Source organism: Perca flavescens, chromosome 11 (assembly GCF_004354835.1).
Source record: "Perca flavescens isolate YP-PL-M2 chromosome 11, PFLA_1.0, whole genome shotgun sequence".
Classification (NCBI taxonomy): domain Eukaryota; kingdom Metazoa; phylum Chordata; class Actinopteri; order Perciformes; family Percidae; genus Perca; species Perca flavescens.
In genome coordinates, this window is record NC_041341.1 from 30,872,247 (window position 1) to 30,900,235 (window position 27,989).

Here is a 27,989-nt window from a genome sequence, read left to right on the forward strand (position 1 = left end):
ATGCATCAATTTCTCTTTGGACTGGAAATAACTGATCAATTGATCAATTCTAACAGTAATTCATCTCAGTAGACTTTTTGTGCAAATATTGTATTTGGAATACTACAATCTACAGATGAGGGACCCTACCTTTCACTCTTAGCATAGAGGAAGTCTTGGATCTGCCTACAAGGAAAGTCACAAGGCCAGAGTCTTGGGGCATTGTATTGACGAAGACCAGGATGTGAGTCCGACCGAAAGACTTAAGGATGGTCTGATGTGTTTCACGCAGCTCTATTGCATCTTTATACCAATGTATATCCATTTCTTCTTTTTCCACTTCAACACAAAAGGCAGCGTTTTCACCTTCCAATACATCCACTTTTCTTGGAAGCTTCCGCAAAATTGTCCCTGCAAGAAAAGCACTCCTTAGCACATTAAAAGGACAAGGATTTTGATTATCTAATGGAAAACAAGGACTCTACAAACGAAAGAAAAGTGATATGTCATTTGTAATTGCGTGCCAGAACAACCCATATCCATATATAACAACACATATATAACACAAGTAGTGTCTGATCTAACACTCATTAGGACAGCATAATTTGTCAATGCCTTCCAAAATCTTTACAAATCAGCGTTGTAAAAATAAAACACTTTTCTGATCTGACACTGCTGTGGTATGCTAAGGTTTGGTTAGGTTAATGCAATAAAATGACCTTAAATTGAATTGCCTTTAGATGTAACCAGCGATATTCTTATCTGTCCATTGTGTTGTAGTTCCAGACACTGGGTCCGGAATAGGGCGGACAATGAGAATTTTTGTCCACCCACTTTCAGGTAATGTACTGATATTAACCCAAACTATGATCTTTTTTTAAACTTAATCAAGTAGTCTTGTTGCCTAAATGTAAGCAAACTGACTGGTTCCCAACGTTAATGCAGTGTTTAAAACTGCATCGTCAATTCTCTGGTTTAGATGAAGACTGAAAATGCTCCTGTGGGTTGTATTTCCTGCCACCACTAGGGGTGTGGATTAAACAAGCTATAATGTTGTATGATTTAGAGCAGAGGACTTAAACGTTTTTTAAGGCCCTAAGTTATTCAAATAATAATAATTTACATATTCATATATCATGTTTTAATGTCAAACATACATTTGGAAGGCACAGTGAATAAGCCTAACTGTATCTGTGGATGGCTACCATAGTGGATACCTTACCTATAGGCCAGTAAGCGTATCATCAATGTGTTGAGGTTGTTTATACAATATGTTATAATGTAAAAAGTATTAAAAAATAATTTGGCGGCCCCCCCCTGCAGTGAGTCTGAGGACGACCTAGGGGTTTAAAAGGAATTGTTGCACTTTGGTAATTTTATCCTGTTTTACCTTTCACAGCTACCTCTGCAATGCTTCTGCCCCCGTCGGGCATCTCGCAGAGGTAAATCCCATCATCGTCAACTCCAATGTCACGGATAGTTAGTCGCCGTTTTGTTCCCCACTCCTCCATTCCATATTTGGCCCCTGGCTGCAGTCGTCTATCCTCCAGATACCATGTGATGGCAACAGAGTCCTCTGGAACTTCACACTCGAGAACAGCCAAATCTCGTTCCCATACTTCTAGATCAATGAGAGGCTGCTTGAACTGCACAGGCGGCTCTGGCACCAAAGAGGAGGAAACACACCAGTTTGATTAAACCAATGCGACGTCTCCTATGATGTTCCTTTTAATTTCTATCAAAAAATTACTAGTGTTACTTGTTCAATATACATTCTTCAGGCAAGTCGACCCTGCAAAAAACTCACAAAGCACCTCATCTAAGTCCTTGTAGTAAACAGTGTAAATTGAAATATATTTGGCAGTAAATTCCAGTGTAGCAAACAAGATGAGCAAAATCATGAGACAAGTGGCTCATTTAGTTGAGGAATGGAAGGGTCATTAACACACTGGTGTTAGATAGGAAATAAACTGTTTGTAACTGACACCATCAGACAGTACCAGACAGTTGTAAACAAAAGAACGTGGGCTGTATTTAGTAGTCTGTGTGCAAAGCTCTTAATTTTCTTAACTTACCAATGTTTTAAGTCCAATTAAACACAGACAACTAATGAAATACATTCACCATATTCCATTTAAATCGCCTTTAAATCTACCCACTGACCATTAATCCTACCTCAATGCTACTGTCTTAATCTCCGACTGACACAGTGCTATACTGTCTGTTGGTGCCATGAGTTTGGACCTCTCTGAGCCATGTGAGAAATCTGATCCCCAAAGACTTCGATCACATGGACGCCCCCCCAAGACCTTTCATAAGCTGAGTGACTTTGCAGACATCGTACTGCTGTTGGAATCCACCTCAAGCTGATGAACTTTTCCTCTTTAGATATCTCTCGGGTTGAATTTCAGATCATTATTTAATTGCATTAATCCTCCAGTAGACCAGGATTGAATTGCTTTTAATGCAGCTGGTGTTGAATCATTAGACTATATTTGCAGCTCACTGGCCTGCTGACCAGCCCTTTTATGAATTCAACTTAATGATGATACAAAGCCATATACCTGATGTTTACGTCACGAGTTCCTTAAAGGGCAACTGTTATATAGCATTTTCAGGATTATACTTGCATTTTTTGTTTGTACTAGAACATGTTCACATGCGTTAAAAAAAAAAAAAAAAAAAACTTTATTTTTCTCATACTGCCCATGGCTGCTGCACCTGTATTCATCCTCTTTATGTCACTATAATCCCTTCTCCCGAAAAAGCCCAGTCTGCTCAGATTGGCCAGCGCGCTACCTGGAATGTCGAGCCGTGTTTCACTAGCTAGTTGAAGCTGGAGCTACTGCAACAGAGTATATAGCAGGACTTTGTACCGTGAAAAATCACCAATAAAGTTCTTCTAAACCAAATATTACACAACCAGACATGTCCCAGCAGTAAAGTGACAGGAATTTGGGGAGAAATGACCAGCATTGGCCGAGATTACAGCTATGCTAACAATTTCAAAATAAAGGTTTTTAAACCAAATACTACTAGCAGAAAATGTTTCAGGAGTGATGCGACCCAAATTGGGGAGAATTTAACGACACTGGCAGCCAAGGAGACAGGTGTTTACTGCCGTTAGCATGTAGTTACATGGGACAATGTTAATACTGCAGTGGCTTAGAAAAAAGAACACTCCAGTCCTGCCTAACCTGGAGCAGATGACCAGTCATAGCAGGCCAGCTTAGAGTTGCTTAACACTTAGCCAAGAGTATAAAAACTGTTGAAACCGGAGCGTTCAGAACAGTTGGAAATTTGAACGTTTTAGCTCACAGGGATTTGTCTAAAATACGTTTACCTCATTATTTGAAGTTTTGACCACGTTTAACATGAAAATCCAACATTATAACATTGTAGATATGACAGAAAACATGGAAAAGCATAATATGTGACCTTTAAGAAGGCATTTGTGAGCAGCAACATGCATCATACCATAAGCATCAGTGTGCTATTGTACAGTTTGTGCTGTTATTTGCTTTGCAAAAGCATTGGTCATTTCTTTCACTATCTTCTATATTGATAACATTCTTTATAGTACAACATAAAACATTTTAAAGTTTAGTTTTGCCTTCCCTGTCTGGCCCTTCCCCAATAAATGATCTCAGAGCACCTCTTTGGAGATATCTCATTGACATCATCATGTAAAATGGACAGAAATCTGATCCAAGAGCCCACCACACCCTCACTCACTCCTTTACTCGCTGCAAAAAGCATCACAGGCTGCAACTGTCTGCCTTCACTCTTTAAAGTGTAACTACAATTCTTCATATCTTCACAAACTTTAACAAAATGATCTCAACTTACCCTTTACGGAGAGGTGTACAGCACTGAGGGTTTGCCCGGCAGTATTTGACGCAGCACAAACATAAACTCCATTATCCTTCTGCTTACAGTACAGAACTTTAAGTGTGAAGTATCCTTCTCTGTCCTCGTATAACAAATAACGCCTTCCGGACAGTATCAGCCTGCCATCTTTCCTCCAAATGATTTCTGGTTTGGGTTTCCCAGTCACAAAGCAGCGGAATTTGGCATGTTTACCCTCTGTCACTGCAAACATTTTCACTTTAGTTGACTTGGTCATGGTGTCGTCTTTGAGCCGATATGACACTTGCCTACCGCTCCTCTGTTTTCCCTGATGGGCTTTCCAGTGGCCATTCGTGTAGCCATTACGATTTCCCTCTTCCTCATGTGATGGGCCTGCATCAACCAGCAACACAGCTCCTGCCAACGCTTCCCCAAACTCATTCCTGGCTTTGCATGTATATACACCACCATCTGGAGCACGAGTCTTAAAGATCTTGAGCTGGAACCATCCACCGTCCTGGAAGCCCACAGTGAAATGTGTACTTTCAAATATTTCATTGAGTTTCCTGCCATCCTTTTCCCAGACAACCTCTGGTCGTGGGTTTCCCCAGAGCTTACAAGAGAAGACAGCATCATCCCCACGACCGGCGCGAGTGGAGAGGGGCTTGATGAGGAATCGTGGCTTATTTTCCTCTCGGAACTCCATCTCTTGTGCTTCGCCTTCCACCTTTAGTGTGGCCGCTGCGTATGTTTCCCCAATGCTATTCTTTGCTTTGCATATGTACTGGCCACTATCCTCGGTGGTCACAGCTGAAATGATAAGATTGTAAACATTTCCATCCTCGAAGACCCTGTATCGTCCCTGTGGGTCAATCTTTTCATTGTTTCGCTCCCAGATAACTGCAGGCCTTGGATCACCACCAATTTGACACTTCAGGACTGCATCAGTTCCACTTTGTACCACCACGGGTCTCGGATAGGCCAAGAAACGTGGTGCACCACCAAACACATCCATTTCTGCTTTGCTGTGAGCCTCACTTCACCTTAAGCAGTCCAGGATAGTTATAAGTTATTCACTGGGGGAAGACAGTCCAACTTCTGCAGTGCAAATTTCTAAAAGAGAAAAAAACATATGGATTTACCAACCCGCTTGTGAGATTGAAATCATTTTTTGAAAATTTGTCATTTGCCAGATCATTCAACATTGTATGTAATAACTGTACATGTCATAACATTATATTTTTAGCCTTCATGTTATAAGGAAATTAACCCTCATACTTTGAAATTGAAAATATAACTTCTGTCATTCAAGCACGCAGCATCCGTGCATGTGTTTCAGCGCAAACGGATGGTATGATTATTAGGGCTAATTGAATTGGATCTGTCTGCATGAGAGAAAAACACAGGCTAGCAGTGAGAGGGGGGACAGCCTAGTCCTATTGCAACAGCAGCCACAACACATAGCCAGTACAGCTGGTGCTGTATTTCAATGGGAAAGTGCTTAATATAGTACGGCCTAAATAAAGACCTGCGAGGGAGTGTGTGTCAGGTATCACAAAGAAGGCTCTGAAACCGGTGTGCTCACACAAACACAGGCCGAAATCACAGTCTGCAATCAAAATATGCTGAGCATATGTCACTGTTAAAATAAAAATAATTTTAACAGTTACATTCAAAGAAAGACTACCCTAACAGAGCTGCCATCAAACGTTTTTTTTGGCAGCTCTGTCTGTACTCATATTCATGAACAAATCTCAGTTAGGCAATCCTAGAAATTTTGTTTATACTAAAAAAAATGTATTCTTTCTCTCCTCCCTTTTTACAATTTGTGCAATCTCATTCTTTGCCTAAAATTTTCGTTTTAGACCCTCTAAACTTGAGAGCCTCTGAACTAGAAAGAATATATCGGTAAACTGAGTTTATGTGTTTTGGGACAGCTCCCAAATAGTGTTGTAACTTAGTCCTATTTGTTGCATGTCTCACATCTCGAGGAAGGTAATCTTAGGATAGTGTTTTTTAAAGCCACCGTTTTGTCCATCATAATATTACATAGGGTTTCTTTTGAAGGAGAGTTTTTACTGAAACAGGTAATACTATATTAATGATTATATTCACAATGAAATGTTATTCAAACACAAAACACAAACCCTGGTCAAATACTGGATAACTGAACAATACTGTCTTGAATGCTTTTCTTCCTTTCAATGTATTGTCAATCTTTATGTGAGACGTATGCTGACTAAAACAGAAATACAGCATCTATTTGACTATAGTTTTTCCAGCTTACCTTAAACATTGTAGGTTAAATTGAATTGCATTTAAATATTGATGTAAAAGACAAAGTTTAACGCAACAGTTTTCATTGCTTAACAATTAATACTTTTTTTACTTAAAATTGAACTGCATGTTGAAGGAAATCTATTTTGTACATTTTGAATATATTATTTGATATAATTGGGTGTTTACGTGAATTGTATAGTTTGCAAAACTGTTTCACATTGCAAGATGTTTGATAAATGCAGTTTGGACATTGCGTTGAAAGTCTTCAATATTCCCTCCGGAGGTTTAAAGAGAGGAGATTAACCCCTGTGTTTACTTGTCTGATTTAATTGGAATGACCTCTGCCCCCTGTGAAGCTGTGCTGTGTACCCCCTCACATGACCTACCTCGCTTCAGTCGCCGGGAACGACCGTCAACATACATTCCGCACTTGCAATCTCTCTTTGAGGTAAGAAGCAATGCCAACCGTCTCCTGAAGGCTGAGTAATGTCCCAAGTTGACTTCAGATTCAGACACATGCTCTTCATCAAAGGTCCCAAGTTCTACTCCAGTACATCTCTAAAGACCTTTTTTTTCCCCATAGGAGGAACAGAAAACAGATCTTCAGTGTCCACACCAGCTTCCCGTTTAACAACTTCAGAGTGGTCCCCCAATCTCTGTGTCGTTCAGGCCTTAGACAACCCAAGTGTCATTGTTCGTGGAATACCGTTAAATGCTTTTGCAGCTGCTGCTGTCCCCTAAAAATACTGTCTGCCTCGATGACAGCAGTGAAGATAAGTCAGGCACTTCCATTCACTTGCCAGCAGGGGCTAAAGATAGTTCAGGTGGCCAATGCATGCAGACTGCTGAGCTTCCTTGAGGCCTTGCAATAAAAATCTAAAGAGAAGAGAACGCTTCTGGTCTCCAAATATTTTAAAGCTCGCCTTCTCTAAATCTCCAGCATTTGTTTAATTCACAAGTTGTTCACACGTTATTAGAAAGTGTGCTGACAATAGAAAGCAATTGTTACTTGTAACAGGAATAATATTATTTAAAACATGGCTCTGAAAGTTCCATCTTATAGTGCATTCTCATTAGGCTGGTATGAAAAGATACTACGAATCTAAGAACAAAAAGCAAAACATAACAAAATTATAAGATGTTTTATGGTTCTTAAACACGGTTAACCTCAACAGGTCTATATTTATCAGCATGTACAATTCTGAAAACAGTCCAGCCTTACAACATTTATTAATTACAAGGGATAGAAGAGGGGGAAGCCTTTGCTGCTGCCGCTCACTGTACCATTATAACACCTCTCTTTTACTAGGGTGGGGGGAGTTAGACAGAAGTGAGGTTAACGGACATTTGTAGCCTTGGCGGTCAGGTTTTTGTAGGCACCAGTTTTTGATGAGGAAGAAGATTGATTAGTGGCTTTTATATTTTTGGTGGACAGGACCCAACCCACGGATATTCAAACGCACTCTTCTTGAAGTGTTGCAACACCAACAGCCAAATTCAGTGGAATATGTGCAAAAGAGATGTGTCCAGATGTTGTTTTGGTCAACGTCCTGTTAGATTGTACCTGCTTGGTGCGTGCGACTTCAAGTCCATGTGTGGTCCTGAAGCGAGGATCGTTGGGTCAGAGTTGATACCAGTAGGCTTCCACACAGCAGAGTGTTGTGCTTACATTATCTCACCTGCTAGTATTCAGTGACCAGCTATCTTGAGCACAAATATATAATCTACCTTTTCAGCACTGTCAACCAGGACAACTGTGCATTTGACACCCACATTTAATTCATCAGTAGCAGAGTATGGAAAGCATCTCCATCCCATGGAAATTCTTGATGTTTGCCTGGATGTGTCCAGTACAATGGAGCTCATGCTTGTCCTTACCTGCTGTTAATAAACTGGCTTTAATACATGTACAAGTACACTGCTTCAATTTAAATATGTGCAAGTTAGCATTTGCAGGCAGTGGTGGAAGAAATATTCAAATCATTTACTTTAGTAGTAGCAAGTAGCAATAGCACACAATAAAAACACTCAATTATGAGTAAAATTTACAGTACCGTACTTAAGTAAATGTACTGACTTGCCAGTTAGTAACTATGCTATGCAACCTGTTTTATTTAAAATGTACATCTCTGTGTCAAAAATGCGTCAGTATTGATACTATCATTGAGTCAGTGGCAAAAATGGAAGTCTGACCAAAACCATAGATGAAAATGAAATAGCTTGTTTATTGTTTAATTTCTGCTGGGTGATTTTGGAAGGTTAGCAGTTAGTTTAGGCCTTGTAATATTATACATAATATTTTAATAATAAACCACTGAGTTTTTAATTCAACCAAATTAGTTTATTTACAATATGTACTGTATAAGCCAACTCATAGTGCCAAAAAAAAAAGGTTTATGCTACTCCATCCAGAAGTGACCTTCCTTTTCCTTCTTTTACAGGAGCCAACAGGCAGTATTTGAAACTATGCCTTGTAGTAGTGAGGGGATTGGACAGCACGTGGGCCTGGGTTTTTCAGTGTGTGATAGTGAGACCGTCTTAGCGTAGGCTGCAGTGTCCCTTCAGCTGTTTAGTGGCTCCACAGCCCCACACTCCCCACACTGTCCCTCCTCCATGATTTCAGCTGTTGGAAGTAATGTGATATAAGTCCGACCCCTGTAACTGGTTATGAAATGCTTTGGGCCTGGACTGAGTAACAACTTAAAGGGCTGTAAAGTTATCAGACCTCACATGTCCTGAACTAAGAAGGAAAATGTTGTATGTTGTTTCTCTATCTTGTATCAGATAAAGATAAACGTGTTTGTGTATGTATATTGGCCGCCATACTAAGAACACAACAGCGTTTGGGTTTACCACATCAAGAAAAGCTGTCAAGTAATGTTTTCACACTTTGCTGATAATGATATTCTGGTTGTCGTTCTAAGAGCAAATTTCAATCTTTCCTTCTCTTTCCAAGAAGGCTAAAATGAATCTGCAAATACTATTAAATCTCTCTTCTATCCCAGTCACAGGTCTCAAAATTCACCATCACTTCTACACAAATAAACACTGACATTATTTATATTATTGATTTCTGCCTCAGCGTGTATATTGTCTTTACAAAACTGAATGGAATAAAAAAAAAAAAGTAAAGTAGTAGTGTTTAAAGTAGGCCGGAATTTCCAGCGGCACCGGAGCAATCTGGGAAGTGGAACGTCGTGGATATAGAACCAAAATAGAATCCTAACAAATGGGGGGGTCCTTTGTCTAATTTATGTGAGTTTAGGGCTCCTTGAAAAAGAAAAAGTTTGGAAACCACTGCTTTGAGGTAAAATGTGTCAACGACAACAAATCTTCGTTTCACTATTTCCATTTAAACAGAAGTTTTAAGTTTAAGGCTTGTTTTCATTGAGCTGTTAGTACATTGGACACTGAACATAGAGTCATGATTGTGTAATAAAGCATTTAGACCCTATTAAAATAATTCTATTCTAAAATAATAATAATAATAATATGATTTTTAAATGAATAAGTTGTCATTTTACTTTGAATACACTATGATCCTATACTGTAGCAAGTCTTACAGTATTGTTCCAGGTATCAAAAAAAAGCCAAAACAATTAGCATGACTACAGCTGTGACACACTGCTCATCAGATGATGATAATTGATGTTTCATTATAGAGCTGCGGTTGGCACTACATATTACTCTTTGTGAAAAAGAGTCCCGCCCTGCTCTCTGTGAGTTTGCACTGCAACATAGCATTTAACAGACAATTTTGCCTTTCTTTTCCCTGACATTGGAATGTGAGCAAAGCAGACATTCACAGAGCTGTGGACATGTTCAGACAGTAGCCTGAAGGCCTACAGATAGAGACACTAATACAGTCTAATACATAGTCCCAGAGGACTGAACCCAATGCCTTTTCCCTGTGATAACAAATACACCTTATATGCTGAAAGAAGTCATAAAGAAGGTACTACAGGTACCTGGTACGTGTAAAGGAAGTACCATTACATGCGTGTTTTATTAATGTTATAAAACTGTCCAATCCAAGACATGCATCAGTTCTTAGGCCTATCTGTACTCCTACCTGGAACCGCTGCACTGATGGGTAAAGTCTTCTTTTATGCGTGTGGCAGTGGTGACAAAAGCCAATCTGACATTAATATATTGCATTGTTTACATTTAGTTGCATCCTCTTTTTATTTGTTGTTTGTTTGGTGTATTTGACAAAAAAACATGAACATTTATATCAATTAAAATCAAGTTACATATTAGACTTCTCCCCGTATTTTTCACAATAAAGTTTGGGAGTTTTTACATCATGATTGCTGTTGTTTCTTCACTCCAACAAGCTCCACACAGGACACAAGACTGGGTTATAACACGGACACACACAAAAAGAAAAGAAAAACCAACCAAACACAATCAACTGTGTGTATACTTTTGGGTGACAGCAGTGCAAAGATTACTTGTACAGGACCAGAATCACCTACCCTCTGCAGAAAAGAACACCAACTTCGTCCTCTGGTGGCCATGTTGTGTAAGTGCAACATGCCACAACTCATGTTCAAGCTTTTGAGGGCTAATAACAAGACTAGTTTTATTTGAGTATGATTCAATGGTTTTATTTAGTCATTGATCCGAACCGAAGCTAGAGATGTAAGTGGGACTAAAAGATGGTGATCTTTGAGTAATTTTGAAGCATTTTTACATACAATATAACAGCTCTACCACTTCTCACTTATGCAACTGTGTTCTTTTGCGCATAGCCTATTTATACCCCTTGTCATATATTGTTATTTTGCTAAAATATTGCATGTTCTGTAGCATGGGCATATTAGTTATAGGCTACAGTAAGCCTATGAGATGACTCTCAGTTCTTCTTTTTGTTTTCTTTCTTTCTTTTTTATACAATTGTATTTATTTTTACATTGCTAAAAAAATATCTCTTCCTCTTCTTACCTTTCTTTAACCTCTAAGCAAAATAAAGCAAAGTAAATAAGCCTTCCCTGAAACTGCATGTGGTCATTATCTTGTCAAGTCCGGTCTTGTGAGCCCACTACTCGATAAGGTGGTGACAGTGTAAACTTTGCATGAATGACAGAAGATTTTCCGGCGGAAAACTTTGGTTTACACAGCTCAGGCTTTAGTTTGTCACCTATTCACACATCCACTCAAGCTAATGTCAGTAGAGGGACATAACCTTAAGCTTGACACGTTTGTCACGAGAGACACAAGCTGTCTGTTCTCTCATCATTGTTAAAATGTCAGAAACAGTTTTGCACCCCAAAATGAATACAAATCAGAATCAGAAAATGTTCATGGCCAAGTAAGTACTTACAAAGAATTTGCCTTGGAGGTTGGTGCATACACGAACAAACAAAAATATTGAATATTAATGATCTTATGTTGAATTTGATGTTGATTTCATGTTAGAATGGTTTCTCTGTCTTTGTATTGTGAAGCAACAGATTGTAGCACTATGCCCAAGACAAATTTCCACTCAGGGACAATAAAGTGTATTCTATTCTATGAAATTAACAATAAATAGGCCTACAGAAACAAATACAAAATAGCTGTTTAACTTAAGCAAAAAGAAATAAAGAGGCTGAATGGATTGAGTGCAGTATGTGCAAAAGATGGCCCATATGTAGTATGTGCAATGGGCCAATAGCCTATTTGTAAAAAAATATATATATATATATGTTCTTCTTCTGTCTTAATATTATTATTTTTATTATTATAGTATCTTTTGGGATGATACAAGCGACTGCAACTTGACAACCGGTGGAATTTGTTCCCTTTTAGGACCTGGCGGAAGTCCCTGATGTGAAGCCGTGCAGGCCCCCCCACACGTCTCCAGTCTCCAGCAGAGCGCTGAGTCCCCATCAGCTGTTGGAGCCGCGTGCAGCAGCAGCAGCAGCAGCAGCGGAGCTGGACCAGGGAAGCTGGGCACACTTTACACACCACATTACCCCCGAACACCCCATGTAGCTTTCCCACTCCCTTTCCCAGTCAAAGAACAAGATGACGATGAGGTACATTTTTTTTTTTTTTTTTTTTTTGGCGTTTGTATTCCAACTTTTTTGTAGCCTAATTGCAGTAAAGCGCTACAGTTGTGAACGTGATTGCTTGCTTCCTCTGCAGGTGTTCCTCATGGCTGGAGCGCCTTCTCGGCTGCGTCCTAATTCTCGTCAGCTCAGCTGCGTCGCAGTGGCCAGGTAAGAGCTAATACTGGACACATGAATGGAACGGCTCCGATGGCATGCTGTAACCTTAAGTTAGTTTTACTATCTTGAGAAACCTTTGCCACATGTACAATGTTTTCTAGCGACATCCTGTGCATTGTTAATAGCCTTTGGTAAATCAATCTCCTGATACACTTGAGGGTTCCTTCACAGTAAAAGTTTAAAAACGTAAATGACTTGCTTGTACTGAGACATATAGCCTACTTTATGGGAGGCTGCTGGAGGTTATCTGTAACCTTTTTATTGAAAAATTAGTTCAGATAGTTACATCTGCAAGCTGCTGCACTGTATGTGTCCCTCAGTTCTCACAAGAATTATGGTTTACACAACTAAACCCTGGAAAGTTGTAGCCACACTTGTTGTGGCACTACTGTGTCTTTTCATTGGCTGGGATTGCATTTGTCTACTACTTATTCTTATCTCTTTAAGCAGCCCCCCTTTTATGTATCACTAATAGACTGACCGGCATGGTTGCTGCGATGACACATTGTTAGGATTTAGTGATAAAACCCAGCAGTTTGTCCATCCGGAGAAGTGGCTCTAGGAGTGTTTACTGGATTTTCTCAAGTCCAAAGTCTGCAGTGCTCAGAAACCCACATTCCGTCTTTGTTTGCCCTGTGTCTTGCTCTCTGTCTTACCAGAGACTGTTGCTCATAGTGGCTGCATCTAAATATTGAATGATGTTTATGTTCCCCGTTTTCCTCCCTGACGAGTTAGCACAAACACAGTTGGTACTGTTAGTTATAACGTCAGTACCTTTTGAACCATCAGGAAATGACAAAGGATGATTTCTTTTACACACAATGGTAATGGTGTTAAAGAGCTAAATGAGCCGCTGAATGAAAGAACTCTCTTCTGCTTCTGAATAATTCATCCTTTGAACCTCACTTATGTCCTTCATTTAATTTAGTAAACGTGGAGTTGGAGAACTGAGTCACTGTCAGATGGTAGGGAGAGGAAACTGAGAGGACCTTGATTAATATTTGATCGACTTTGATCACTACCAGCTAGATGCGGTATTTTAGGAGCTTTTGGGAGCAGACACACTTTGACTGTACTCATTGTATTGTCTTTTGTAACTAATCCAACCCCTCTAGTACGATGAGCAGGATTGATCAAACATTGTTTGCATTTTGCCATTCATCTACCTTCTGTTGGTCCTTTTTTATTCTCTTTTTGTATTAACATTCTCCATCGTTATCGACAATGGAGATCAGAACAGGTAAAAAAAAAAAACTTTCAAAGGCTAGCCTAAAACATATTTCAAGTAACGCTCAAACAACGTGACATTTTCACCATAATGCTGTCCCGTCTGTGTGTGTCCAGGTTGAAAAGGCCTGCCACTCTGTCTCAAGAGCAATGCCTTTGGCTGCCTGCGACATGGTTGAATTAGGTCTGATTCATTCCCAGTCCCTAGCTGGGTCAGGAATCCCTATTGTCATGTGATCTTTGACATGCACCCAGCGTGGTTTTGCCTGAGAGAGGCAGGGGGAAGGCAGGGGGAGGGAGGGGGGAAGGGGGAGGGGAACGGCTGTAGGGGGACACCCCACTGTGCCATTTAATGGCTGAATTAGATGCCACATTAAAAATCACAGCTGGTTTGGGGTTCTCTCCTTTTCCGTGCAGCGCATGGTGGCCGAAGGTACAGGGGGTTGACGCGTCGCGTAACGCATGTATAGTTGCAGCATTTGCAGGAAAACATCTGCTTCCATATCTCTGATGTGTCCTGTCTGAACGTTTGCGTTTTATTCTAGTTTTCTCTCTGTAGCTGCAAAAACCAGTTTTGATGATAGTTTTTAAGTTCAGTTTCTCGGATAATTTAAATTTTTGATTTTGTTTTTCCCTGATTGTCATTTTACCACGCTATTCAGGATTCAATCCACTTCAAAAATTTCCGTTTGCCGTGTGAATGGATTTTTGAAAGCTTTATCAGTGACGACCAGTGAAGTCACTTAAGGCAAGACACTTGAATAATTATCAGTGTATAGTAAGTAAATGCACTACTTGAAGAAACAAATCTTTCTTCCTTTTTTATTTGCAATTCTAATGGCATTTTTGCCTTTATTAGATAGCAGAGAGACTGGCAGGAAATTGTGGGACAAATATAGGGGGAAGGGACGGTACTTGACTGAGTTCAAACCTGACACGTTGTGGTGACATTATGTTCCACTGTGCCAGCAGAATGCCCCACCTGTGCCGTATTATTTTTAGTGATAGTGCAGGTGGTTGCCAATGAATAGCAGCATTTTAATGAACATTTAAAAATAAATCAATTGCACAAAATACGCCATTCTGCTTGTGATTACCCTTGTGCAGCACTTATACACACACAGAACATTGACAACCGCATAATACTAACAAAGATAATTCAGGTCGACATGGTGTGAGCTGTGTCAAGGCAGGAGGGGAGAGCTGGAACTTAGGTGATGAGTAGGTGATTAAGTGTTCAAAATGAAAGTGTAAAACCAGTTTCTTTTGGGCAAAAACAAAAAAACTGCTCCGTACTGAGATAAAGAATTAGAAAATGTACCAAAGTACTTAATGGTTTTCATTGAAACTAATACAATGTTCACCTTTAGCTACATAGGCTACATTTTCTATTCTATTCTTGACATCCCTTTTATAAGGCATAGGCCTACAAGTATTCAAATATGCAAATGAAAGGACATTTAAAAAAAAAAAAATTTAATAAATCATAAAATGTATTTTGATTGACCACAAGTGTAGCGATTCGTAAAATACATGTAATTCTGCACTTTGAATTATTTTAAAAATCACAGAAACACAGGTTTTCAATGCAGGAAGTGGACCAACACTGAATTCCTAAAAAAGACACAATTGGTATTGTAATCTCTAGACCTCACAGTACATTACTCTGAGTTCAAGTCTACCCCTTCAAAGTCAGGTTTTCTGTGGCAAATGACTATTAGATTGGTGCCTGTATTAGGATCATTTTAACTCACAAATGAAATAAATGGACCGACTGTGCACAGATTCAGCTGACTCATTGAACCTTGTGATGTCTAATCCCTGGATTTTCTAGTCGGTAAACCTACTTATTCATGATCGACTTCTTTGGTGGTGCATCGAGGCTCGGAAGTCCCATCTTGGATTGTGTGGTTGTATTGTGTCAGCCACCAGCATTTAAAAGATCATTAAAACCTCTGCTTGGACAATTGTGTATATATATTTGAGTGTCAAGTTTGGCTTGTGACTTTCAGTGTTGGCTTACGTGTGTGTGTGGCTGTGTGTGGGGGCCGTTCAAAATGTCAAGTGGGTGTCTGTACCTCCTTTCTGGCTCCTTTTTTTAAAAGTTTGACTCAAGGGATGCATGTCTGCTCTTACTCGTGCCTGTATGGCAACTTGTCTTTTGTCTGTCATTCACCAAGACACAGCTACCTCTACAAGCTCTCAAATCAGGTTTCAGATGCTTCAGTAATGGACTGAACAGGCCTTTTTAAAATCCCATTTGATGCTTTGCTGTAAAAACACTCGAGACACCATATGAAGCTGTTTTTTTTTGTTTCATAAAGACTGTCACAACAATGTTTCTAAGGTAATTTCTGTCTGTCTCTTAAAACCAGTACAGCGTAACAGGACCACACTCTAATGCAGCACAGCTGTCCAAAACCAGGCCAAAAAAAGTGTCTAAACACTTACTAAGGAGACTGAAAAGGAAATGTAGATATGGTGTAGTTTACTTCACTGAGGATGTGTTTTTGTAAGAGAACCACGGTGGTCACATCATGCTTTGATTACTTAATTCAACCCATCTGGATCCTGTAGTGAATCGGAAGACTTGTATATCTGTGTTGGACATTGAAAAACACACGGCCCAGTTTGAGAATCAACCCAGCGTCACCAGGCACGCGGTTTGAATTAAGGTGGATGTACACATCGGAAGCATAAAGTGAACGTGATTGTGGCTTTGTTTTTCATACTCTTTTACATGATTTCCATCTACCACTTATATATTGTGTATTTCCTAAAATTCTAAAATTTAAAATAACATTGTGGTAAGCTTATGCACAACCTATGAAGGGAGGGAGTGAATGTGGCCAGAGTCCTAGGATAACGTTGATCTGCCAGATAACTGCTCAAATCGATGGAAAACATTGAGAGTTTGTTTATTTATCATACAGTAAAGCAAGCTTCTGCTTGCTGCATTCATTTAAAATGCTTGTTGGATTCAGTTATTGTTTTTACCTTGCAAGTGCTGATATCAGAAACCTAAGTGAATGCCCGCTGTCGTTCTGGATCGGACTTTACAGGAAAAGAGCATTGTGTAAATCATTTTAGACAGAACAACTGGCCACAGTAAAGAGAGTGACTTGATTATGTAGACAACATAGTTTTGTTAGCATTGCACTCGCAGGGCTTTGCTCAGTATTTGTCATCCCATATCATCTTGCTCTCTAGGTCAGAGCATCCTTTTGAATGTTCCAGACAGCTGTTATTTGTATTTTTATGTGCTCCCACCACTCGGTGTTTCAGGTGCGCGCTGCTGTTCTCTCATGCTGTCCCTGATGTCAAAATGCCAGGTTGACCGTGGCAAAATACAGAGGGACACCATAATTACTGCTTATGTTCCAAGAGAAGAGGATTTGTAGGTCCACTTGCTCTGTATACCCAACTATCTCCAGCACTAATGGCACACTGAGTGCCCTCTTACCTCTCAGCACCTCTTTCCTGTTTGTGGTGAAACCCTCACTTATTTGCTTGTCTTTCCCAGCCGTAATCGGTGGTAACAGTCAGTGGAAGGTGTGAAGTTCTGCAAATAACAGGACTCTACTGTATATGCAGGTTTTGTTTTACACATCTGAACATAGAGCAAGATGGAAAAGCTTAAGTATTACCAGAAAAAGTAAAACTGAGCCTCGCCCATCTCTGTAACCATAGTTATGCATATTGCAAGCATTTTGTATATGATTCAGGAAAACATTTCCAGATATTTGAACAAAAATAAGTGTGGTTCATTATGCATCATAAGACGAAATGGAGATAAGATGATTATGATTCCAATAACTTTGTTGCAGGAGTACCAATAGTGTACAGCATGTTGAAGCAAGCCACCAAGCTACTTCATGCAGCAAAATTCCCCACAAATGTCATGGGTGAAGACAGCAGCAGTTGCAGTAGTATACTGGAGCATAAAACCCAGACTACCCTGGCAAAGGGCTTTTAGCGTCATTTGAGGCCATTACATTTCAGGCTTACTTCTACTCCTTGTGGTCAGTTTGTCAGCACTGTAGGCTGTACCCTGGGTGAACACTGGTTTCCATGGCCACCAGGTGCAGATTTTTTCCACCACAAAGCCGTATTTGGCTGTAGCAAAGGAAACCAGATCGGTCTACCTGGCACTTTGTGCCTGTCTCTAGCTTTAGGGAGTGTTCACTTGTCCTCACTGACAGCCTGCTGAACACAGGGAGGCATGAAACAAGAGACCCCCCTTCCCCCTCTCCACCCATTTACATTCTCCTGTCCTGAGAAATCTATACCATAAGCTTTTCACTCTCCATGAACGAGGGCTGATCTCGAGTGACCAAGACCATATAGACGGTCTACAGTTATAATGGGATCCTCCTGACATTATTTCGAAGGCACCTTTCCGATTCAGACCTGAAATAAGCATATTTTTACTGTCAGATGCGAGCTCTGTTAATACAAGCACCGGCTACCACCCAATGCGGTTTTTTTTAATGAATGAATAGACCATTCAGCATTTCACGAGGCCCCTCTCGGGAATGCCATTGTGCGTTTCGACCCTCACTTTGTGGTTAGAGCCCTCTTTTTGCTCTCCACGTCGTCTTATCTTCTGATTGACTCTCATGATGTGCCGGCCGCTTTTCAAGGTATCCTTGAATTCCACTCATTCACCCGTCCTTCAAGAGCTGCCATGTCTGAAGGCACTTCTCTTTTTTACCCCCTCACAAATCTCACACCATGGGGGTGTGAACTGAGGAGAATCCCATGGGACGGAGAGATTATCATCAAGGCCTAGAGGTCCTGTGACAAAAGAGGGATTTGCTGATTCCTGTACCTCTGTCCTCCACTTTCGAATGGTCTTGCCGGAAGTAGGACTTTGGGTGAGGTTTGGAATTCAATGACATGGCCTGTCTTTACTGTACCTGTCCAACACTGAGAGGTGGACTCTCCAGGTGCACTCAGTATTAGATGTAATCTCAGTTAGTGGAGTTACATTTGAAGATAAAGATGCTTTTTTTGCAGGAAGCAGAGTCCTGGGCAGTGCAGTGCTTGTGTTTCCTTTTTTTACCCTCCTAGTGTTTTAAGACTTTCTTGTGGCAGCGATAGAGGCAGTGATGGTTCCTGTTTCCTGTACGGGACTCTCACACACCGCCTCAAAACACACTGACAATTCTGATCGGCGGTTACATGATTGGACACAGCAGCGGGACGTTTGGTTGCATGTCTTCAAAAGTTGAAAAAAGTTGAAAGTATTGAAGGAAAAACAAAACAAATATTCGAATCCCGAAAGTGAAAATAATACCTACCCAACAAACAAATATCCGAGTAGTCAAATATTTAGATCCAGCCCTAATTAATAGACAACTGAAATGTGACATGGAGCCCCAACTGATATTTTGAGTCACAATGGTTGGAAACCACTGGTTTATGGCTTATCTTTCACAATGTATTTTATAATCATGTTTTAATTTAACGTTTAAAGTTGATAAGTAATAACTACAGCTGTCAAACAGTACTTAAGTAATTGTACTTAGTTACATTCCATTACTGCAGAAGACTAAGGCTCCTGTCGGATCATGTGCTGAGCCGGGATTTTTACAAAGTGAATGCTTCAGTTGCTTGTAACTTGGAAGCTGCTAATTGTTGTGTGAATCATGAGCTCGCAGACAATAAAGGGTGCCCTCTATTCACTCTGTGGTTGTTATGGGCCAGGTGGCACAGTGCCATCCATTGAGAGGTTTAGAGAGCAGGAACATAGGCCAGCCATGGGGACGTTAAATATTTAGAGGTCCAGTGAAAGATTTGCAGGGCCATTCCTCTGCTGAGACGGTAGCACCGCATCAGTCGGGGAGATGGGCTGAAAAGGTGTGCAGTCAAATTGCTCCCACGGTGGCCACTTGTCATGCCGTGAAACTCCGTTAGTGCCATGTTCAACAGAACCCTGTGGTTTCACAAGTCCAGTTTATAACCTTATTATTTTGCCTCAGTAATAGACTAGGCTGTGTAAAGGTTTTGTAACCTTGAGGTTCCTGTCTTGAATGTGTCCGCCCAAGTTTAAAACACAATAGAAGGTAAGAATGCAAGAGGATAGTGGCACATAATTCAAAATAGTAAAGGTGTCAGTAACCATCCAGGCAGCACTGTGCTGTTATGGATTCATCCATGGGTTCTCTTCTCTGTAAACTGACGGCGTGTCTACATAGCAGGTGTTTCAGCTGCTGCTTTCACTATACAGGTTGTGGAGACATTTTGTAATACATAAAAGTTACAAATGTTTAGTATTGTATCCCTTGTTGGGAGCCCAACTCGGCATGAGAATAAGCTCAGCGAACTATCACCAAGCAGTCACAATTCCTCCCTATCAGAGAAAACTTTATGCACTAAAACAGAGGTTCTCAATCTATTTTCAGCCAATGACCCCTTATGAAAGCCATTTTTTTAGATAGATATTAATCCATATGTATATCATCTGAAGTCTTAAAAGATTTAAGATGTTACTTTTTAGCCATAACCACCCAAGCAAAAACAAATGGCTTTGTCGCAACCTGTCAAAAAAAAAAAAATTGCACTTAAATGCATTGTAAAGGCTACAGCATATACTGGCTGCCAAAATTCACATACAGTATTCTATGCACCTGAGTGACAGGAAATAACTAAGAATTTGGATAGCAATACAGTACATGACCCAACTGAACCTGGCAGCTCACTGTCCTCTTAAAGTGTATGGACCCCTGAATAGGCACACGTTAGCCTTGGGCCTTGGCAGGTTTTGTGCTTGTTTTCTCTCAGTCTCTTGTTTCCCCCCTTCTTCTCTTTCTCTCTTTCAGTGAAACTAAAAGCACGATAAGGTCACTGTTCGTCGAAAGCATTCGGGTGAGAGTAACTACATTTCTGGTTTGGCACACTATACATAAAAAAGATCAGCCGGAAAGGTTGTATTTGAGAATAAATTCTCTAACCTTAGTTTATATTTTGATCTCTTATCTGAGCCATGAATGTGCTGTATTCTGCCCTGAAACTAAATGTTTCCTGTTGCTTGTCTAAAGGGTTGGCATAGCAATATCTACGTTTATTTTGGACAAGAGACATCATATTTCTACAGGCATGATAAAGACTATTCTGTCCTAGCTCTTATGTTGGTTATCATTTTTAAAATACCTAGTTAAATGAAGTCATACATCTCGGCTGCGGGGTCAGCATATTTTTCAGCTGGTTCACTAAGTTCACTTGTTTTAGATCAAGTTGGTGTACCAGCTCACCAAAGCCCCATCACGTGGATTATAACATGCCATTGCTTAGCTTAAGCTGAAACAGAGGAAGAGCATGACCTGTGGGCTTTTTGTGCTAAAGTGTCCAGTGGGAGGAACAATGGACGCTGGCACCCTGGACCCTAGTCTGGCCTGTACTAATTGAGGGCGCTGATATTGTCTTGCGATGAAAGCCCTTTTTGTCCCATTTACTTTTCTTCAATTACTGTATCCCCCCAGGCCTCTGATATAGCCAGGCATAATGTCATTCCCTTCCAGGCTTTGTCACCATTCATTACAGAGGATTAAAGTGTCAGTCGAAGGTGAAGTATAAACTAGCCAGCATTTTTCACTGACGGGTGTTTGAAGATGTTCTCATTAATCTATAGCCCCTTTCACACATGCACTGCATATCTAGACATTACCCGGCGGAGCTGTATTCGTGAACACAATGGTTTGAATCAATTTGATAGGCCATCAAACAGTCCTTACCCTGACATCTCCCTAGTACAAAGTTTGTTTCTTCGCCAACTGAGCCCAACTTTTGGGAATTTACAGCAAGCGAGTGGGTGTGTGGATTATGTTTGTGTCGACTTACGCAAACCGGAAGAAAACAAACATGCATGCAATGTTGAAAAAGCTGAATGATGATGATTTACACAAAGACTGCAACGAAAAAATGTCTTACTGGAGAAACGACAAGATTTGTAAACTTCTGTTAGTAAGTAAGGGCCGACCTTATCAGACAAATTCAAAGAACGGCAAAAGACTTGGTTGTGCATGACCAAATTATGAACTGGCTCTGTGATGCGTGTAATCCGCATCTAGTCTGTTGCGTGATCTACCCAGACGCCACAGATTTTTTTTTTTTTTTTTTTTTTTTTTTTTTTTTTACAGTAGGTGAGAATGCATTTGACATGGACAATCTCCTTGTGCTACATGTTTGAAAGACACACTCCAAACTGTGTGGGGACCTGAGTCCTCGGACATTGTCCGGAGTTTATATGTGAAACTGGCTTATGTTAGATGTGATTGGTACTCGGTAGCCGGGTAACAAGGATTAGGACTGAAGAAATGGGTAGTGGCTCTCAGCGGTGAGCTTCTTTCATATATGGTGACAACTTTGAGCACAATTCAACCAACTCAATGATGTTCTACTTAAAATACATTTACATATGTAATTGTTCAGTGCAGGGTAGATAAGTGGGCGAGCACACATCCCCTGCTTTTATTTGCTTTCATTTATTGTAGGGGTGTCTATACTGTGGAATTTGTATCCGTCTGCTGCAAATGTCAAGGGTTTAGGCCTGTGATTCCCTCCCAGACAATGAGGAAGCTTGTGACAAAAAACAAGTGTTGTACCCCTTTTCAAGCTCAGATTTACTGTCAAAGTGTTGATCTGCATTGACACGTTCTTGAAGTGCTGTGCAAAGCTGAAACTCAACACTTGAGTGAGGCCTAGTGGGTTCAAAGAACCAGCTAAAGGACAAAGAGACGGGACTAACCAACAGCCTGATCTAAAAATCTGCTCCTTGCACAACCTGGCTAATGCACAAATGAGATCGGCATGCACATTCTTTCCACACGAAGCCCACGTCTTGAGCAGAGGATGGTATTTACTTATGCATTCAGGAGTAACAACAGTAATGGAAGGAAATTCATTTTTTGGCTTATGCTGATAGGATGTGCATATGCACTTGTACCTTTGCCAGCATTTTTAGCTTCATGGTAAATCATAGACCAGTACAGGCAGGTAGAATGGTGAATATGAAGATCTGATGGGCCATTTTCAAGACACATGACGCCACTCTGTAATGGGTGAGGAATAGATGAGTGCGGGAGTTGGAATGGTATAATAATCTTTATAAATATCACATTTTGAAAGCATTTTTGGGGATTTACTTTCCATCTTCAGATAGGATACAACCTATGAAGCTCACAGAAAAGGTTTTCTTCTAAATCAAAGGTTCAGAGGTCTTCAAAGCTTTTGATCCTTTTTACATAATCTAACCTGGATTGTGTCAGACAACTGTTTTTAACATACTGTAAGTAGAGGAGACCAAAGTTTGTAGAACAGAAAATGTTCTGAGAATCTGAGAATGATGAAAAAGTGGGAAATTAGAGGTTTAAATTACACGCAGCAACCCAGTAATAATTGACTTAACTTTTAATCTTCACTGCATTAAGACGTCATACAGCTACACTTACTGTAAATACTGTAGCTTAATTCTCTATACTTTAACTAACATCCAATATGTCCATCGTTCAGTAGCTTGTGCTGCATAGCCAACAAATACCATTGAAATTTCAGCATCAAGCATTGCAAAATGTGGCTTTGATCTGATAACTATATCTCAGAAAATACAACTGCTTTCTTCTTACACATTTACTTAACAATCACTTAACCATAAGCGTTACTGATGATTATTCATTCTTTGTCACACGCTGACGAAACACTGTACAAGATAAGATACAGCATGCAAACGACGTCTGCTTCTCTTATTTTGGAGGACAGCATTTTGGCATTGCTTGAGCAATCAGAGTCTGGGCACATGCCTAGACATGGGCTTTATAATTTGTAGCTAAAGCTTCTTTCTTAGACGTTTTGATCTTTGAGTCCTGGTCTTAAGTCTTTCAGGGTGATGGAAATTAAGTTATTCCAGACAATCTCCCAGAAGTATCAGTGTTGATGGATTTGATGAAATAATATTACTGTGCAACACATTTTGTTGATGTGAATGTCACTGTGTAAACCTTGAATTTTGCGTGTTGAAACATTGTATCAAGGTTGTTAGATGGTCAGTCAATAAATTGTCCTGTGTGACTGGCAGGAGAATCTTAAGAATGCTGATAGCCTGGGAAGTTTGTCAGTGGACAGTCTGCACGCCAAAGAGGTGGGCCTCTATTTTATTAGATATGAGCATGTCTTGGAATGTGACCATAATGTACCTTTTGACTCCTAGAGCCAACAGGCAACTTCAAGTTGTAGAATGGTCAAGTCCTTTGAGGTCCCAATTTTAGTCAAAAATACTCATTTGTGGTTTCTTTGTCTTATCTTAAGGAGTTTGGTTATTGCTTGTAAGACCATTTAAGCCAATTCTCGATATGCTGTCTAATTCACAGAGTAAGATGTACTGTATAAGCATCTCTAACCACCATTTTATTTTGTTCAAATCACTATTGGTACGGTTGCCAACCAATGTTTTTTTTTTAAACTTGGCTGGAAGAAAATAACACTATCTAACCAGACAACTGTTGACAGAAAGCAGGTGCATTTACTGATAGTATGACGTCAGTGCATCTCAAATCTTTCTGCAGCTGCTTCACAATAAAAGCCCTAAAGCAAATAGGGCTGGATACCAGTATTGCTGATTTTATTTAAAGTCCAGTATTGATTCCGTTCTGATTCAATTTGACTTGACCCTTGAAAATTCAGTTACTGCAGATAGATTCCATTGATCGGGTTTTCATTTTTCTACATATAACAAATGAGCCTTGAATATAAAATGGTGTAAAGTGCACATTAGAAGCTAAAATATACACAAATATCCCTGTTATAAAACCGTGAACCAAGGATTTGTCCCGTAAAGTGCAGTAAGTGTGCATAGCCCGAAACAGCCTTTTCTGCATGTTGTAATACAGTAACTCGATTTCCACAAAGTAGACATTTTACACAACACAGACGTACATGTTGACTTAAAAAAACCATAAATGCAAAGATATACCTTTTGGATTTTAAGAAGCGATATTGGATCATTCAATGAATCGGAATTTTTTTCCTGAGCCCTACAAGCAAATATAATTGATTTTGGCTTCTACTGTGACACAGAAGCATCTTTTAACGCGATGGACTGTAAACTCATTTTTCATTACGCCCAAGGTCAAGCTGCAAGTAGTGCTCCAGGGACCGTTATTCCAACAAAACGTCAGCGAGTCAGAGCAAGGCTTTATTGTCACCTGGGGAAACTTTGCTTTGGTTAATATGATCTTAATTTGAGGTTATAAAGTTGATCTGAATCTCCCAATCCCCCTATCCCACCCACAGTGTTCTATTTATTTAGAAATCTACATATTGTAACTACACTTATACAAAGCCATATTCTGCTGCTCTTCATACTATTCATCCTGCACATACACTTATTCTTACTACTCTTATGTTACTGTTTCTGCATTACAATGGTACTGTTACCACACTGCACATAGCTGTACATACTGTACATATCTGTCTATATGGTTCATACTGAATATCCATATTTATTCTGTTTTTCTAATAATAATAATAATAATAATAATACACTGGATATATCATTTGCACTACTATTATAATGTTACTGCTGCTACATTGCACATATCTGTACATGTTCATACATTGTTCATATTACATATATATTCATATTTATTCTGCTCTTATAAGGTAACTGCTAACACACTGCACACATTTATGTTTAATTTATATTACTCTAAACCACCTTCTATTAACCAACTGTACACTACTGTCTACACTGCACTAATTTCTTGTCCTGTCTATACTTGAATATCAACATTGCACTTTTCTGCTCTTTTTGCACTTCTGGTTGGACGCAAACTGTATTTCGTTGTCTTTGTTGTATGCACAATGACCATAAAGTTGAATCTAACCTAATTTTTGAATGCTTCTCTGTTGCTGGATAACACACGTTATCATGTGGGAGAAAACCTCCCACAATCATTAAACCAACTGAAGAAATGTCTAACCCATGTCAGACATTGGCTGGGTTCCCAAATCTGCCTAGGGTATCAACTTTCACATTTTTTTCTTTGTAACTTTTTCTCCGTCCCTGGAAAACTTTAGGTTGTGACAGTTAAATGTGGAAAGTCAAACTTATTATAAGCCAGTGATCTTTTTAAAAATAATTATTATTCTGATATTTTCTAACACAATTTCTATTGCTTAAAAAGTGACAATTGGTTATTTGTTATGGTTATGTTTTATTGCCTCAGTCTGTATGAACAGAATGAAGCTGGCATTTTAAGGTATTACCAGTCCCTTGTTGGTATGTTCTTGGTGGTTTTCTGTTGATGCAAAATGGGTTACGAAGCTGTTGTTAAAATGGGTCACGTAAATTGGAAAGATTAGAGAGCTCATGCACACAATGTGTGAACCCAACAGTCTGTGGTTATCTAAACCACATTGCTTATTTTGTACAGTTTTTTCCTTTCCATTTTTTCTGGGCCTTTTTAGGCCTTTATTTTCACAGGACCGATGAAGACATGAAAGGGGAGAGAGAGGGGGAACAACATGAAGCAAAGGGCCGCCACAGGTCGGAGTCGAACTTGCTACCGCTGCGTTGAGGAGTAAACCTCTATATATGTGTGCTTGCTCTACCAACTGAGCTAACCCGGCCACTTGCTTTTCCATTTGTGTGTTTGGAAGTGATGTTTTTCCCACTTCCTACAACTCAGACTGGTAGAAAATCTCTCTTGAGCTCTTTGTTTCACCTTCAAGAGATTGTTGTTTCAGCTGATAATATCTGGCATGCTCTTACGAGTTGACACTGATGTCAGATGATTAAGACTTTCAGGTATTACATTTCTGCAGTCTGATGTCAGTGTGTATTATCTCACTGTAGTCTTCCAGTTAAAACAGTAAGGAGTATTACTTACCTTTTAGTCAAAAATGTTTGGAAAATTTCACACATATTTTGAAATACAATACTGGCATCTATCTTTTACAGAAAGTTGCTAGATTTGTTGCTAGTTGCTTCTTTAAAAAAAAGTCGCTAAGGGTTATGAAAAGTTGCTACATCTAGCGACAAAGTCGCTAAGTTACACCTAAGTAACTGCTGTACAGAGGCTTGTACAGAGGCTTGTACAACAGCGTGCTGCGTGTGATGTCTTTTGCCTGTGCGGGATCACACACACACACACACACACACACACACACACACACACACGTAAACACATACACGCAGGTTCTTTGATTCATAGTTAGATGAATGTACCATATCATTTAGTTTGTTTAAGTTTGTAAATTATATTTTAGCATTGGCTTATTTATATGGCTTATTTATATGCTTTGTTTGCAATAGTCTCTCTTTGTGGTGAAAAAAGTATGAAAAAAGTAACAAGAACTGTATTTATAATATGTTGAATAATTTCAATGAGAACAGAGGTCAAACCGTCCAAAGTTATAGCCATGTAACATGCTGGTTGGCTGCTTTTAGATCTCCCATCCATGTAGTTCAAAACTTGTCATGGAAGTAAGTAAGGCTAAGGCACCCTCATTTCTTGTAATTATTGTTTGTTAAACCTCACAATATAATTGCCTAATCTAATTCTGACTCCTGATATTGGATTGACCCACATCAGATTCTAATGCTTTGGGCCTAGCACAGGGAACAACAGGAACTGATGCAGCGTCAGTTTAGAGGCACACATCCCACCTCAGTCATTTTACAGGCTTCAACTCGCTCACAGCTTTTAAAAAAGCCACTAAAAGACTTCTGCATGCAGAAGGGCTTTGCTGTTTGTGGTCTGCAACTGTATGTTTTTAATGTCTCCCTCTAGCCACAAGATGATTTGACGTAATGTGTTTTTTTTCACAGCAGTTAATATGTGTAAATGCCGTTTTACTGACAAGGATCCCGCCGCAAATTGACTTAGTATTTCAAAGTAAAGACCAATTGAAGTTGATATATTGGGCATTTACCCACAAAAGGGGGCATCAATTAAGCATTCAGACATGTTTTCTCAGTATCTCTTGTAAAGCTGCAGAATGTGACGTGGAGTGTCCTCCTGTAACATTGCATTGATGGATGGCTCCCCCCCTCCCCCAACACCACTGCAGTAGTTACCCTGAGGGCAAGTCAAACCCCTCATTTCCCCACCCTCTAAGACCCAAGTCCTGCCTCAGGCTCCTGGCTGCGTCTCAGGCCAGGACAAAAAAAGTGATGAGATGTGTCTGTGTGGGTGGGGGGTGCGGCAGGGGTCCACAGTGCCTTGGCTTAAGAGGCTGGCCACTTTCCAAGAGTTCAATACATCACTGGAAATTCACAATGGGGTGAAAAGTACACCGGCAACAAATAAACTCAGTGGTGAGCTGAGCTGATGGCAGACGATTATTCAGAGGGTGTAGGACAAGGTAGATCTGTGTGTGTTGAACAGGTTCAGTGCGTTGTTTGTAGTGTTTGAACTGTGTCGGGAGAAAAAGCCATCA

The 27,989-nt window shown here is 39.9% G+C and overlaps 2 protein-coding genes across 15 annotated transcripts in view; one reads left to right on the top strand and one right to left on the bottom strand.

The window, feature by feature from the left end:
• The window catches only part of obsl1b (obscurin like cytoskeletal adaptor 1b), a 40,128-nt gene extending 33,305 nt beyond the window's left edge, over positions 1-6,823 (bottom strand). For 7 of the 14 annotated variants that reach the window (XM_028590993.1, XM_028590999.1, XM_028590998.1 and 4 more), the window contains exons 1-4: positions 6,495-6,823; positions 3,829-4,941; positions 1,370-1,639; positions 130-390 (exon numbers count right to left, since the gene is read on the bottom strand). In XM_028590993.1, coding sequence (XP_028446794.1) covers positions 130-390; positions 1,370-1,639; positions 3,829-4,843 — 1,546 coding nt within the window. In that variant the 5' untranslated portion in view covers positions 4,844-4,941; positions 6,495-6,823. The remainder of the gene's footprint in view (positions 1-129; positions 391-1,369; positions 1,640-3,828; positions 4,942-6,494) is intronic. The other 7 variants (XM_028591002.1, XM_028591001.1, XM_028591000.1 and 4 more) reach the window with 3 other exon arrangements.
• Positions 6,824-11,943: 5,120 nt separating this feature from the next.
• Positions 11,944-27,989, top strand: part of col18a1a (collagen type XVIII alpha 1 chain a) — a 102,368-nt gene continuing 86,322 nt past the window's right edge. The window contains exons 1-2 of the mRNA XM_028591724.1: positions 11,944-12,131; positions 12,241-12,314. Coding sequence (XP_028447525.1) covers positions 12,121-12,131; positions 12,241-12,314 — 85 coding nt within the window. The 5' untranslated portion in view covers positions 11,944-12,120. The remainder of the gene's footprint in view (positions 12,132-12,240; positions 12,315-27,989) is intronic.